This window comes from Hyphopichia burtonii (genome assembly GCF_001661395.1).
Source record: "Hyphopichia burtonii NRRL Y-1933 unplaced genomic scaffold HYPBUscaffold_1, whole genome shotgun sequence".
Lineage (NCBI taxonomy): Eukaryota > Fungi > Ascomycota > Pichiomycetes > Serinales > Debaryomycetaceae > Hyphopichia > Hyphopichia burtonii.
The window spans coordinates 1,479,945-1,493,152 of NW_017963728.1; the positions used below are offsets into that span (position 1 = coordinate 1,479,945).

At 35.1% G+C, this 13,208-nt stretch overlaps 10 protein-coding genes and 1 non-coding gene across 11 annotated transcripts; 5 read left to right on the top strand and 6 right to left on the bottom strand.

Annotated features, from left to right (window-relative positions):
* Positions 1-536: 536 nt before the first annotated feature.
* HYPBUDRAFT_151488 (uncharacterized protein) lies at positions 537-1,106 on the bottom strand. The gene has a single exon (XM_020220523.1). It carries the CDS (start codon positions 900-902, stop codon positions 612-614), a length of 291 nt encoding a protein of 96 aa, XP_020079016.1. The 5' UTR covers positions 903-1,106; the 3' UTR covers positions 537-611.
* HYPBUDRAFT_117693 (uncharacterized protein) lies at positions 1,066-2,475 on the top strand (the record flags this gene model as incomplete). Its single annotated transcript, XM_020219186.1, has 2 exons — positions 1,066-2,125; positions 2,198-2,475. Coding segments are annotated over exons 1-2 (1,278 nt in total), but the record flags the coding sequence as incomplete, so codon positions are not given.
* Positions 2,476-3,763: 1,288 nt separating this feature from the next.
* On the top strand, positions 3,764-3,836 carry HYPBUDRAFT_t5. The gene has a single exon. It is a non-coding gene; the product is annotated as a tRNA-Trp (tRNA).
* A 404-nt stretch (positions 3,837-4,240) lies between these two features.
* On the top strand, positions 4,241-5,905 carry RET2 (coatomer subunit delta; the record flags this gene model as incomplete). The annotated part of the gene is made up of 1 exon (XM_020219487.1): positions 4,241-5,905. One exon carries the CDS (start codon positions 4,241-4,243, stop codon positions 5,903-5,905), a length of 1,665 nt encoding a protein of 554 aa, XP_020079018.1.
* A 120-nt stretch (positions 5,906-6,025) lies between these two features.
* PDE1 (3',5'-cyclic-nucleotide phosphodiesterase PDE1) lies at positions 6,026-7,129 on the bottom strand (the record flags this gene model as incomplete). The annotated part of the gene is made up of 1 exon (XM_020219957.1): positions 6,026-7,129. The coding sequence occupies one exon, from the start codon at positions 7,127-7,129 to the stop codon at positions 6,026-6,028; it is 1,104 nt and encodes a 367-aa protein (XP_020079019.1).
* A 697-nt stretch (positions 7,130-7,826) lies between these two features.
* On the bottom strand, positions 7,827-8,642 carry HYPBUDRAFT_154938 (proteasome core particle subunit beta 7; the record flags this gene model as incomplete). Its single annotated transcript, XM_020222071.1, has 1 exon — positions 7,827-8,642. The coding sequence occupies one exon, from the start codon at positions 8,640-8,642 to the stop codon at positions 7,827-7,829; it is 816 nt and encodes a 271-aa protein (XP_020079020.1).
* Positions 8,643-8,750: 108 nt separating this feature from the next.
* On the bottom strand, positions 8,751-9,519 carry HYPBUDRAFT_176933 (mitochondrial 37S ribosomal protein YMR31). Its single transcript, XM_020222876.1, has 2 exons — positions 9,155-9,519; positions 8,751-9,075 (listed from the first exon to the last, which is right to left on the bottom strand). Exons 1-2 carry the CDS (start codon positions 9,225-9,227, stop codon positions 8,849-8,851), a joined length of 300 nt encoding a protein of 99 aa, XP_020079021.1. The 5' UTR covers positions 9,228-9,519; the 3' UTR covers positions 8,751-8,848.
* A 672-nt stretch (positions 9,520-10,191) lies between these two features.
* Positions 10,192-11,391, top strand: HYPBUDRAFT_176921 (uncharacterized protein). Its single transcript, XM_020222875.1, has one exon. It carries the CDS (start codon positions 10,421-10,423, stop codon positions 11,372-11,374), a length of 954 nt encoding a protein of 317 aa, XP_020079022.1. The 5' UTR covers positions 10,192-10,420; the 3' UTR covers positions 11,375-11,391.
* Positions 11,381-12,050, bottom strand: HYPBUDRAFT_151490 (polyphosphatase). Its single transcript, XM_020220524.1, has one exon. The coding sequence runs from the start codon at positions 11,817-11,819 to the stop codon at positions 11,409-11,411; it is 411 nt and encodes a 136-aa protein (XP_020079023.1). The 5' UTR covers positions 11,820-12,050; the 3' UTR covers positions 11,381-11,408.
* A 91-nt stretch (positions 12,051-12,141) lies between these two features.
* Positions 12,142-12,835, top strand: HYPBUDRAFT_151491 (uncharacterized protein). The gene has a single exon (XM_020220525.1). The coding sequence runs from the start codon at positions 12,147-12,149 to the stop codon at positions 12,813-12,815; it is 669 nt and encodes a 222-aa protein (XP_020079024.1). The 5' UTR covers positions 12,142-12,146; the 3' UTR covers positions 12,816-12,835.
* Positions 12,808-13,157, bottom strand: HYPBUDRAFT_159769 (uncharacterized protein). Its single transcript, XM_020222454.1, has one exon. The coding sequence runs from the start codon at positions 13,147-13,149 to the stop codon at positions 12,841-12,843; it is 309 nt and encodes a 102-aa protein (XP_020079025.1). The 5' UTR covers positions 13,150-13,157; the 3' UTR covers positions 12,808-12,840.
* Positions 13,158-13,208: the final 51 nt, after the last annotated feature.

Sequence of the window (13,208 nt, forward strand, 5' to 3'; positions counted from 1 at the left end):
TTACTAGTATGAGTTACTGAGTTACTAGTATGAGTTACTAGTATGAGTTACTAGTATGAGTTACCAGTATGAGTTTAATGAGTAATGAGTTGAGTCTAATGAGTAATGAGTAATGAGTTGAGTCTAATGAGTTTACTAGAGCTTACTAGTGAGCTTACATATAGTTAAGTGAGCTTACTAGTGAGCTTACATATAGTCAAGTGAGCTTACTAGTGAGCTTACATATAGTCAAGTGAGCTTACTAGTGAGCTTACATAGTCAAGTGAGCTTACTAGAGCATCTCCTACTCGTAAGTTACTAGGGTGCTTCCTCGTGCTTACTCGTTGACTAGTTGCATTACTAGTGAATCATTTACTATGAGCTTCCTACTATTGAGTTGTCGTATGACTTACTAGAGCTTACTCGAGTAAGTGCTACTAGTTGAGTTATTTTGGCTTATTTTCTAAGCGTATAGACTTTCCAAATTAGTTGGCTATTTGGTTCATTAGTATGAGTACTGTCGTACTAGTTGTGAATCAGTATACTGGCTGGAGTTTACTCATCTGATGATTGACTAGTTTATACTTGTTTGCTGGTTCATCTTAGATAGTTGGTGGTTTGTATATTCTTATCTATATATAATTATTTAATATTGAAGTCACCACTTCTCCTCCTCTATAAGCACCCAACCCAACCAAGCAAATGCCACCTCCCTTCACCGTCTTAACAAACCACATGGGATGCTGTTTAGTACCAAACTTGGGCATCTTGCCAGTCTTGAAATCTTTGAAAATTAATCCACTAGCGAAAAAAATCCCTCCCCCAATACATACAATCGATTGAATGGCAGTACATGGGATGCATGGAGCCACCGGCTGGGAACTCGGAGGATTAAACACCTTAAGAATATTAGACTCGGGCATCTTGATGAATAGCGTAGTATCTTCGCATTCAAATTTTTGAATTGCTCATTAACTTTTCTCTTTTCTCTCGTATAACAATTTCTTCTTTCAACCAATGAATAGATTTACTCCAAGATCAATCAGATCCTTCAAACCTTACAGATCCTTGCGGATCTGTAGGCTGTATAACCAGCAGTACCGTTACCAACAATATCAAGAACTTCATAATCCAACTAAAAGCCAAATGGGTAAGAATTTTTTAAAATTATTTGCCGGATTTATAGTAGTAACTGGATTTGCTTATTGGCAATGGTGGCCAAAACATACATTCCCATCTCTGGTTGCTAAAATCTTAAGGTTGGGGTTATGGGCAGAATCAGATAAAGGAGAAAATGATTTTGAATTGGCATTGAAACATTATTTAGAAGCTTTAGAAGAATGTAAAAAACTCGAAATGGACGATTTAACTGATGAATACACTGGAGTTCAATTGAAAATTGCAGAAATGTATGAAAGATTGGGTAAGTTAGATGAAGCTAATTTCATTTATAATGAAATTTCAATTTTATACGTATCAGTATTAACTGCATCGCCAGAATCAAAGCAAGGATTAAGAGTTAAAAATTTAAATCATCGTTGTCATTTGATTCAAAAAGATTTAAGATTATCAATTAAACTAGTGGAAAATGAACAGAAGAACCCTTCGCTTTCAAAAGCAATTCTTCAAACCCATTTAATTATTGCTCAAGATCAATTAGATCGTTTGATTGCAGTTCAAAATAAACTAAACGATGATAATTCAAACTCAAGTTTGATCACTCCTCCATTTATCGAAGAGTTATTGACGGCTCAAGATTTATTGCAAGCAATTGCTGCTAGTCAAGGAGATTTGATTCTGGCAATTAATATTAATGGTAAAATGTTGGATACCATGAAGAGTTTCAAGCAACCTCCTTTTAAAGCAATAAGAACCTCCTGTAATCTCGGCTCGCTACTTTATTTAAACTCGGAAGAGTGGGAAGCTAAAGAAATTCAGTTCCGTAAAAAAATTAATCTCGAATTGGGTGAAGATTTAAATCAATTAACTTATAAATTGAATAATAATAACCTTTCCTTCACTTTCGATGGTGATAAAGACTCTCTCGAGAGATTAATGAAGTTGGTTAAAGATAAAAACTCCTTGGCTGAAAATTACCTCAACGCAATCCATGAAAGATATAAATATTTATTACAATCAATCAAATGTTATCAGTTAACCATTGAATTGGGTGATTTAGAGAAAAAAAAATTGGAATCTTCAAAAAATTCAATGCTAGATGTTTCCGATAACGAAATTCATGAATTATCCACCGCAGTTGAATTTGCAGCTCTAGCAACTTATGGTTCCGGGGTAATCCATTTACATCTAAGCGATTATGACTTAGCCGAAAGATTCTTCAGAGAAGCTAGAGTAAGAGCTAGGAATTGTAAATACGATGATTTGATGCCGGAAATCGAAAGAGAACTAAATAAAGTCTTTGATGAACGTAAAAAATTGAAAGACCCTTCGACTAATGCCTCTCCATCTCAAGATATCGAATTAGATATTCATTTAACTAAGTAACTTGTATATACTCAAATTGGGTTTCTTGTTTTTTTTTTTTGCAGTAATTCTCTGTAGACAAAGTGTTGTTCAATTCTCTGTAGACAAAGTGTTGCTTGGACACAGCCGATGGTCCTTTAGTGTTCGTCTCAGGTACTTGCTTCCCAGGAGGCTTTGTCATTACAAACAGGGCAGTGATATCAACGCCAACCGTTTCGCGCATATGAGTCCTAACGGTCCCAGTCTCCTTCCCAACCGTGTCTTATTGATAACCAACCGTGTCTTATTGATAAACATCTTCGTCAGTAGCTGAGTTTGCTGAGTGGCTGGTTGCAAAACGACTTCCGGGGATCTCAATCTGTCGACATGGAATTGATCTACAAGTTTACTGAATGTTGACACTAAACCGACATTGACCAATATTGGAAATGGATTGTTTTTGTTTCAATTGCAATTTCCTCTTCCGTGGATATCTTTGAAGATACCCCTATTGGCTAATGGAAAAATGGAAGGGTGTGCGTCATGATTAACGTCTTATGGTAGATCAAACTCCAGATGGTTTCAACTAAAATTGTAGATGAGCTTTGCTGCAAATGTTGCACTTTTCAACAAAATATTGTAATTTTCAACCAAAATTTCGAAAAATCATACAAATCGGATTCACCCGTTTGGGTCTTGTATCGTGGGTGAAGAAGAACAAGATATGGATTTTTCGGGTTATGTAGATACACCGGGCCTGTAGCCAACCACCAACAACTAGGTATTAGATATTGGTTCGGTTGACCATAGCACATGCATAATGGTATTAGTCAGATACGTACTAATACATGGCAAAGCAGTGGATTAATTCAATACTTTCAGATTAATCTTGTCGTTATTCGAAGGGAGAGAATAACTTATTACAATTCATGTTAAGTATCAAAGACCAACCTAGGAATATTATATATATATTGAATATAAAATAATCTCCGTTGACCGTACTTCAACCAATAACACCTCCACATCGCGTAAGAAGAAATTCCCACTTGGAAGGTAGATCTTGAACCTTGAATCAGAGCGAATGGCTTTATTGATGTTCTTGCAAAATTCGTGAAAATATCAAAAATATCAAAAAGAGCAGAAAACACTCTAAAACAATTTATTTTTGCTCACTTTATTTAAAGAAAACATCAAAGAAGTATCCTGTGGTTGTATTCCTTAGGAATCATGCTATTTTCGGAAAATTTTGAAAAATATACGTTTTTATAAAATCAAATACGGACAGTGCAAAAGGGCCACATGCAAAAATTTTCACAAATCCGATGCGGTGGCTCAATTGGTAGAGCTTTGGACTCCAAATCCAAAGGTTGCAGGTTCAAGTCCTGTCCGTGTCATTTTTTTTGCATTCCAACCTTACCTACTTGAAACCGCTGGTTCCATCCCCATGGCCCCCCTGCTCCAACTAACCCTCTTCAAGCTTCTCCTCTACCGAATACCTCCAAACTAAGGCCATTTTAGAGCAAAACCGCTAAAAGTTGGCCCAGAAGTGCGGTAAGCACACGACCTCTCTGAATTAATCTCAGTTTGTTGACACGAATCGAATTTTTTCAATTGGAAGAGAGGAAAAAATGGTGATTTTAATCAAGTTAATCAAACCCGATTGAAAAGTTGAATCAGACACCAGCTAACAGACCGTATCAGCGATTGTTCTGTCCATCATTTGAAAAGTATTGGTGGTTTTATTTAGTATAAATTGAAAAGTTTGAAGATATAAAATTGGAATTGAAAACAGAATAAAATGGTTGTTTTAGCTGCTTCAATTTGTACCCGTGGTGGTAAAGCTCTTTTATCAAGACAATTTAAAGATTTAACTAAGGATAGAATCACTGCATTATTAGCCAATTTTCCAAGTTTACTTTCAAATTCTGAATCACAACATACCATAGTTGAAGATGAATTTGTAAGATATGTTTATCAACCATTAGAAGAATTTTATATAGTATTATTAACTAACAAACAATCTAATATTTTACAAGATATTGATACATTACACTTGTTTGCATCCACAGTTAGTAATATGTTAAGAACAATTGATGAACGAGAAATCTTTGAAAATTCATTTGAAATTTTAAGTGCATTCGATGAAATAATTAATTTGGGATTTAAAGAAAATTTAACTTTATCACAAGTTCAAACCTTCTTAGAAATGGATTCACACGAAGAGAAAATTCAAGAAATCATTGAAAGAAATAAAGAATTAGAAGCAACTGAAGAAAGGAAAAGACGTGCTAAAGAAATCCAAAGAAAAGAATTAGCTCGTCGTAATTTAGAGCAATTTCCATCAGCTTCATCGAATTTCCAAAATCAAAATTCATTTGGTTATGATTCTTATCAATCAAATCAAGCAATTAATGGCGGTACCAATAACTACCAACCAACTTATCAACCATCAACTCTTATTGATAATAGTATTGAAACTAAATCAAATATAAATAACAAACCAAGAGGTGGTGGTTTACAATTAGGTAAAAAACCAGTCAAAGTGGCTAATGAACAAAACCAACCATTATTAACTAAACAACAACCATTATTTAATCATACTCAAAATCCTGAAATATCAACCCCACAAGTAATCTCACAATCATCATCACCAATTCCACAATTACCAAAAATTAATAATAATGGTATATTAATTACAATTAATGAAAAAATTAATGCTGAATTATCTCGTGAAGGATCGATTTTTTCAAGTGAAATTAAAGGTGATTTACAATTAAGAATTAATAATAGTGAATTAGCCAGCTCAAAAATTTTATTAAAAGTTGGAGATAAATCCAATGGTATTCAATATAAAACTCATCCAAATGTTGATCGTAACTTATTTACTTCTAATGGAACCATTGGGTTGAAAGACAAAACTAAACCATTCCCATCAAATGATCAATCATTAGGTGTTTTGAGATGGAGAGGTGTTGGTAAAAGTGAAGAATCCAAATTCACTCCACTTATTATAACTGCATGGACATCATGTAACGATGGCATTGCAGAAGTAACTTTAGAATATGAATTGAGTTCAAACTTCATAGAATCATTCCCAAATGAAACTAGTTTAGATAATGTTAAAATATTAATTCCAATTTCATCAAATGAAGTTGAATTAAATGATGAAAGTGGTAAAGTCAGTTATGAATTAGATGACGCAGGGGTGCTTTTCAATATTGACTCTATTTCGTTTGATGATCCACAAGGATCGTTTGAATTCAAAATTCCATCTCCTGATGAAGATTCGCTTTTCCCAATTGAATTAGAAATCAATATTAATAGAAGTGAAAATGTTAATGAAAGTGATACTGCTTTGGGTCAAGTTCAAGTTTTAGATGTTGTTAGCAATAACGAAGATGAAGAATCATTACCATTTGATTTACATTTGAATTTAGTCACCGATGGTTATCAAGTTAAGTAAAGATTTGTATTTCTAACTAACATAAAAAAAAAAAAGAAAAGAAAAGGTCAAAAAAAAAAATAAATCCATGTTTTAATCTAATATTAATACATATTTGTAGTTTTAATGCTAATTATGCTGTTATACTTCAATTGAAACCCCGTTTATAGCAATTGAAAACTTAACCCCCATATCATTTGATTTCTCTAACTCGTATAAAATTTCTTTCCTCGGATCGGAATTATTGTTCGATTCTTTTACATGGGTTATGATTATATTTAAATTTTGTAAAGGTTTATCATCTGGGGATAGTTTTTTAACTTGAGATTCTAAATTTTTCAATTCATTAATTAAATGATGGGGCATCAAATGACCGTATAATTCATTAGTTGAGGTATTATTTGATAATGAACATTCCATTATTATAGCCAGGAGACTTTTATTTGATATAAGAGGAGATAATTTTTGCCAAATTTTTAAATTTTTGTCTAAATGGGACATTGAATCCGATTCAAAATCACCAAAAATCAAAATTGATTTCTGTTGTAAAGTTATGAGAAACGCAGACGATAAATAATGGTCGATATCAAGATTCGAGGTTAAATCATTATGCATCATTGGTTCTAATTGATCATTTTCATTTTTAATTAGTTTGCCATGACTTAAATCCACCATTTCAATTTCAAATAGATGAATATTCCAAGATTGATAAAATTGTTTACTAATCATTTTCAAGATATTGAATTGGACCAAATTTGGCCATATAATCCCATTGAAAATATGTTTTTTCAATGCATTTATGGTTGGTAATGACCCATAAATATTTTTCGGTTTATGATTACAGAAACTTGCACTATTAATAGTTAATGCACTTATATGATCCAAATGGGGGTGGGTTATCAAATAAGATTCAATATTTTCAAAGATCTTACGACAAATCCCAAAAGGATTACCTTGTAAATCTTTAAAAGGCTTAACTCTCGGTACTTTAAAATATTCTGATAATTTTAATGAATTTGGATATAATTGGAGTAATTTGTTTTGTTCTTCATTATTCATTTCATTATAAATGATTTCACTCAATTGTGTTATTCCTGAACCAGCATCAATCATTAGTAATTCATTTGTCAAATTTGAATCCAAGATTTCTTTATAGCTTATTTCTGATGGTTTAATCAATATTGAGCAAGTTAACCCATCCACTGGACCTCCACTTGAACCCAAGAACGTAATGGTAAATGTCATAACTAAAGAAAGCAGAAGAAAGGTCAAGTATGAATTCCCTTCAGCACTCTTCAACTTAACCGAAACTTAAAAGATACAAAGAATACAAAACGAATGGGAACAAAAAACAAAAGACAAAAGACAAAAAAAAAAACAAAAGACAAAAGGAAAACGAACAATCTTAATTTCAAATTGACTCCCCTCCAACAATAACTTGATGAGAATGCCAATATTTAACTCTGGTTAATAATAAATTTAGTGAATCCAGCAGCATTTAAAATAACAAACCTGTTTAAAATCCCTTTTTGTAGAACAAATCTAATTCCGCCCAATTCCATACATCAGTTTCCAATGTATGGAAGTTTCCAATTTTACTAAAACGCAAGGAAGGCATCGGACTGCATGATGCACAAATGTCGTGTTACATCCGTACCTTTCGGGTTCACCTGACTTCACTTTACTGTCAATTCCACTGTTCACTCCACTGTTCACTCGACTGTTCACTCCACTGCTCACTCCACTGTTCACTCCACTGTTCACTCCACTGTTCACTCCACTGCTCACTCCACTGTTCACTGGTGGTAACGGTATACTGGTTACTGCCGTCTTACCGGGCAGAGAAAAATTTTAAATATTAGTATTTTTCAATAAATAAAGTTTGAAACTACGGAATTACAAGGCTTTACTAAACAGATAAATTTATTCATGATGCATTTAACTATTGCTGAGTACTACCATAACCTTTAATATCTCTTGCGAATTTCCAACTTTGACCTTCGACTTTAACATCTTGTTGTAAATCGACAGTCTTAGAACCTTGATTACTTCTAATGGTAACCAAAGAGTATTTATCGCTTGCTCTAGCGTCTCTATAATATAAAACTTTCAAACTATCTTGAATTGCTTGTTTAGCTTGAGATTCACTAATTTCATAATATTTTGAATCATCAGGAATTAATTTTCTTAAAAGCGGAATTGCCAAATAGGAACCAAACCCAGTGGCTAAAGTACTTGAACCATAAGAAACACCCAATAAGTCGACATACTTCAAAAATGGTAATCCATCGTCATCAAATCCACCAACTATAATTGCATTCCATAATGGATTCATCTTCAGTCTTCTATTATACATAACTCGAGATAAGTATTCATGAACATGTGGTGCTCTTAAATTGTTATCATTACTGTTATTATCATAAACTTCTTCATTAATTTCCAACTCTTCTAAAATTCTCTTCAATTGTTGTAAATCAGAAATATCTCCACTAACACCAACCACCGTTTCGGATCCAACCTTGATCAATCTTTCAATATTATTAAAACGCAATAATGACCCGTAGGACCCTAAATTATCTGCTGCTAATATGACCCCATCTTTAAATTTGATTCCTAAAACTGAAGTACCGGTAATTATTGGTTGTTGAGTATTCATCTTGGGGAATTCATTGTGATTGGACGCATTGGCAATGGCATGGTTATACTGGCCGTATGTTTCGTTACTTGGTCTGCCCCAAAGAAATGGATCGTGATTCATTGTTGTTGTACAATTAATATCTAGTTGATAACTTGGTATCTTGAGTTTTATTTCAAGTGGCGAACTTTATAAAAGCGAAAATTTTGGTAATAACATCCGTACACCACACATACACTACTTACACACTTACAGTACACACTTACAGTACATACTTACAGTACATACTTACAGCACATCACTATTCAATAAACTTATATTATATATACCTAAAAGACAATGCTGGCACCCCCGCTGATGATGCTCTCTGCTTCATCTTCCTTGGGGAAGGTGTATCTGAATCTTGGAGACAATTGGGATCTGGAGAAAACTTCACCGTCCTTGGGCTCAATGGAGTTGGAATTGAAGTATGGAGTGCTCTTGATCACTTCTCCCTTTCCTGGGACCAAGCCCTCTGGTGCACATGGATGCTGTTTAACGGCGTTGGAGATTTGTGCTATATCTGTTAGTATCATCACTCACCATTGACATTGAACAAGCAGATCTCGCTCAAGTACAAGCGCTCTTTCACATACCTGGAGCTTGGTGTGGACCCCCGACAAACTTTATAAGAGGAACACGTTGTAACAATCTGGTAGCAGCCTTCATTGTATCGTTGGTGTAAGAAAGAGTAGAAGACTTCGTTTGGAAGATGATTTTTTTCCTAAATGTTCCGGGGAGAACTTGGTCCCGACACGTCTTTTTGGTGATGTTTTTTGAAGACTTTCATTTGTGACTTTTTTGCAGTAATTGAAAGCAGGGCCAGGATGAGTTTGCAGCAGCTTCCGCGTGAAATCATGGGCAGGGTGTTGTTTGTGGTGGCGACCACCGACGGGGTGGGTGGGGTTTTGAATTTTCTCTACACGAATCGGTTTTTCTACTGCAATTATATCGAGTTTGTCTATATCACGAAACCACTCACTATAGCCACTGGTGGCAGGCCCAGGGGAGGTGGGCCCAGGGGAATCGGGCGAGCCAGCTTGCAGAGGTTGTTGCACAACGACCAGGTATGCTCGCGGGTGTATGTTGTTAACGTTGTTTGCATGAATCGATTTGCTCCAATTGATGAACTTGTTCTTACAAAAATGAATAAATTTGTGAACTTGACGGTGCTAACAATAAACACCAATAATCTCAGGGCAATGCAGTATGTATTGGGCTGTTCTTCCAATTTGGTTCAACTAATCATTATCTTAAAGTATAAGCTGGTAAATACGCCTTTGTACGATTTCTCTCGGGTCAGTTGCTCTTTGAAAATTTTTAAAGTATCGAGCGATAAACCGCTTTTGAATAAGGCTGGTCTTTGGAAAGTTGGGCTAAGGTATTCGTTCCAGAGACCAACCATGGTTCGCTTTGGCTCTCTTGTGTACCAATTTCTCGATCGTTTCAGAAACTCCCTCGAGTCGGTGGAATTGGATAAGGTCGACTTGGCACTAGTGTTCAACGGCAGCTGTAGCTACCATTACCCCAGTTTGAAACTCCTCCTTATTGATAATATATCGATTTTGAACAAACATACCTGGATAGCAGATTTTCAACTGGCTAACTGGAGAGCGTCTCAGCCGTGCTTCATAGCCATCCACGATACCATTGGCGAAATTCTCCTTACTAAAACTACAAACACCCCCCCTGGAAGCTGGTCTTTTATGAAGAACCCCATTGACTCTTTGGCAAAGGTGAAAAATCATTTGCAATTAGAATAATACACCCGTACACCCAAAGTATAAATGAAAAAAAAAAAAAAAAGGTTTAAAAAATCAAAAAACTAATCTGACCACCAAACCAACTCTTATAGATCAGACATGAGTGACGCTAAATTGCAAAGGACATTGCTTCGTTTTAATGCGAAGATCACCAGCGGAGAATACTACGAGGCGCACCAGACTTTGAGAACCATAACCAATAGATACGTCAAATCGAAACAATACTCGGATGCAATTGCTTTATTATATCAAGGATCTTCGATTTTATCGAATAAGAAAGAGTATGCATCAGCTAGTGACTTGATAACTTATTTGATCCAAGTATACGAAGAAGCAAACATAAAGATTGAATCGTCATCTGATATTAACAAAATTAAGTTGATTGAATTGATCAATTTATTACCGGATACTGATCCAAGTTTACCAGATTTATCTAAACAAGCGATCAACTGGTCTAAAACGAATGATAATAAGTTTGGTGATTGCAACTTACACCATGTTTTCGGAGTCAAATTCTTAAACTCAATCAAATTGAGTCCCTTGAGCGAAGATGAAAAATATAAATTATTTAATTTTGCTGAATTGCATTTGATCTTAGGTACTTATGAATCATTACCTGTTTATATAAACTTTTTATGGGATTGGTATAAGCAATCAAGCAAGGATGTGAAAGATCCTGGGATTTTATTGAGCCGAGCCATTATAAATTACTCATATTTGAAAAATATTAAATTCGTTAAAGAATCCCTCAACATTTTCATGAAGAACTTGGTCCAATACAATACGAACTACGAATCAAGCGACGGATTATACTTCTATCAAGAATACCAATTGATTAATTTCTTACAATTGCTAGTCATCACATTAAATAAAGAAACTACTTCCGGCGAAAAATTCTTGAAATTATACCAACAATATAAAGCCGTTTTAACTCAATATGAATTGAATGCCTCAATTGAATACTTGGGTAGATTCTACTTCAATTTAAATCTTGGTAGCAGTTCTGCTGGCGTGAATCCTTTAGCTAGCTTAATGGGTGGTTTATTTAAATAGTTACATAATATATATATATATATATATATATAATTCAATACGTATCCAGGTTATCCTTCTCTATTGATGACAGATTTAAAGCCTCAACCAATTCAGGTCGCTTCAGTTTTATCAATTCATGTCTTGCTTCAGAATAAGTACACCATCTTCTGTCTCGCTTACTAGACTCTGGCCATTCATTACTCAATTGGTCAATCACCATTTCATAAAAATGAAACTCGCTCTTGGGAACAACTTTCAACGGATCAAAATCTTCCTGAATCACCGGTGCTTTACCTCCTCTAGAATCCAAAACTACCGGTAACTTCTTTATAATCTTACCTTCACACCCAGCCTCTTCCCATGTTTCTCGAACTGCACTGATAACAAAGTCCTCTCCCTCATCCATCTCAATTCCTCCCTTGGGAAGAACCCATTTCCCAGGATGGGCACTCGACAGAATCATTATTACCTTATCTTTACTACCATTGAGACATATACATCCGGCAACCATCCGAGCCCCAGTCTCGGCATTATACCGTTGGTTATCTCGGCCTTCCCGTGCTGTGGCCGATTTGACCGGTAAGTTATAGTTGGTGGACATCCGTTCTTTTGGAAGTTGTTATATCAAAACGTGAAAAAACGTTGCTAAAATTGAATTAGTTTTTGTTTGTTTGAATTTTGTGGGGGATTCTCCGAGATGTACGGGTGCACTAGACTGGAAGTGATTTGATTTTTCACTCAATTTTTCATTTCGGTGTCATAATTAGTACCAGAGGTAGCATTAACGAAGATGAGATTATCGTGGTTGGCTACTGCTTCGTTTTTGGGTTATGTTATAGCTCACGGGGGCCACAATGAGATCAAACAAAGACCAGAGTCATTAAGCTGGCAAAACTGGCATATGATTGAAGAACACAATTTACATCAATACGATGCCGATTCATTTTTCAAGATTCATGATTTAGCTAATAAAGGGTATTGGGAGTCAAAAGATATTTTGTACATATATGGGTTAACCAGAGAGTCTATTGTCGGGGATGGAAGTGGGATGGGGGAACACAGTCACAACGAAGAAGGCATTACCCAAGAAGCTAAAAATCATGTGGTGAACGTTATATTACAATTGATGGATTCAAATAATGATGGGAAAGTCAGTGTTGAGGAGTGGAGAAGCTATGTGAACTCAGGTAAAGATTTTCCTGACTTCGGATATGGTCAAGGTCACCATCTTGACTTTGAAAGTGAATACGAAGAACACCATTGGAATAAGTATCATGCTAATCAAGATCCCGATGTATTGATTAAGCATAAAGAAGATATTGAACACGAACTCTTACATCATGAACATGCCATGGAAGAAACTCACGGTGATTCCCCTGATATTAGAAAAGTAACTAACCAATTCATACTGGATATAAAATTACAAAACCTTCCTCTTAAATATAGAAAATCAAATTAGATAATATAAAAATATATACAGCCATTCAAGTTAACGTATTAGTTGCACAATTTCTTAGTTCTTGTAGATCTTGTGTACATTTAGAAGCATCAGACTTATTCATTTTCAAACATGCATCATAACCTTGCAATTTCCCAGCACACACTCCTTGGATTCTTTGAAAAGCTGGCACATCGTATCTGATACACTGAGTAAGCTTTTGTTGTTCGGCATTGCACTCATTGGCATCTGGATTCGGCTTGGACATACATTGGTGGAATGCTAAAAATTGCTGTGGACAATGACGGGCAATGTCTTCCATTAATATTTGATCCAAAGCACCGGGTTTAGACATTATGAATAGATCGCTGTGTTGGTTATTCTTGTTTTGCTAGGAAAAGTTGCAACCTTGAC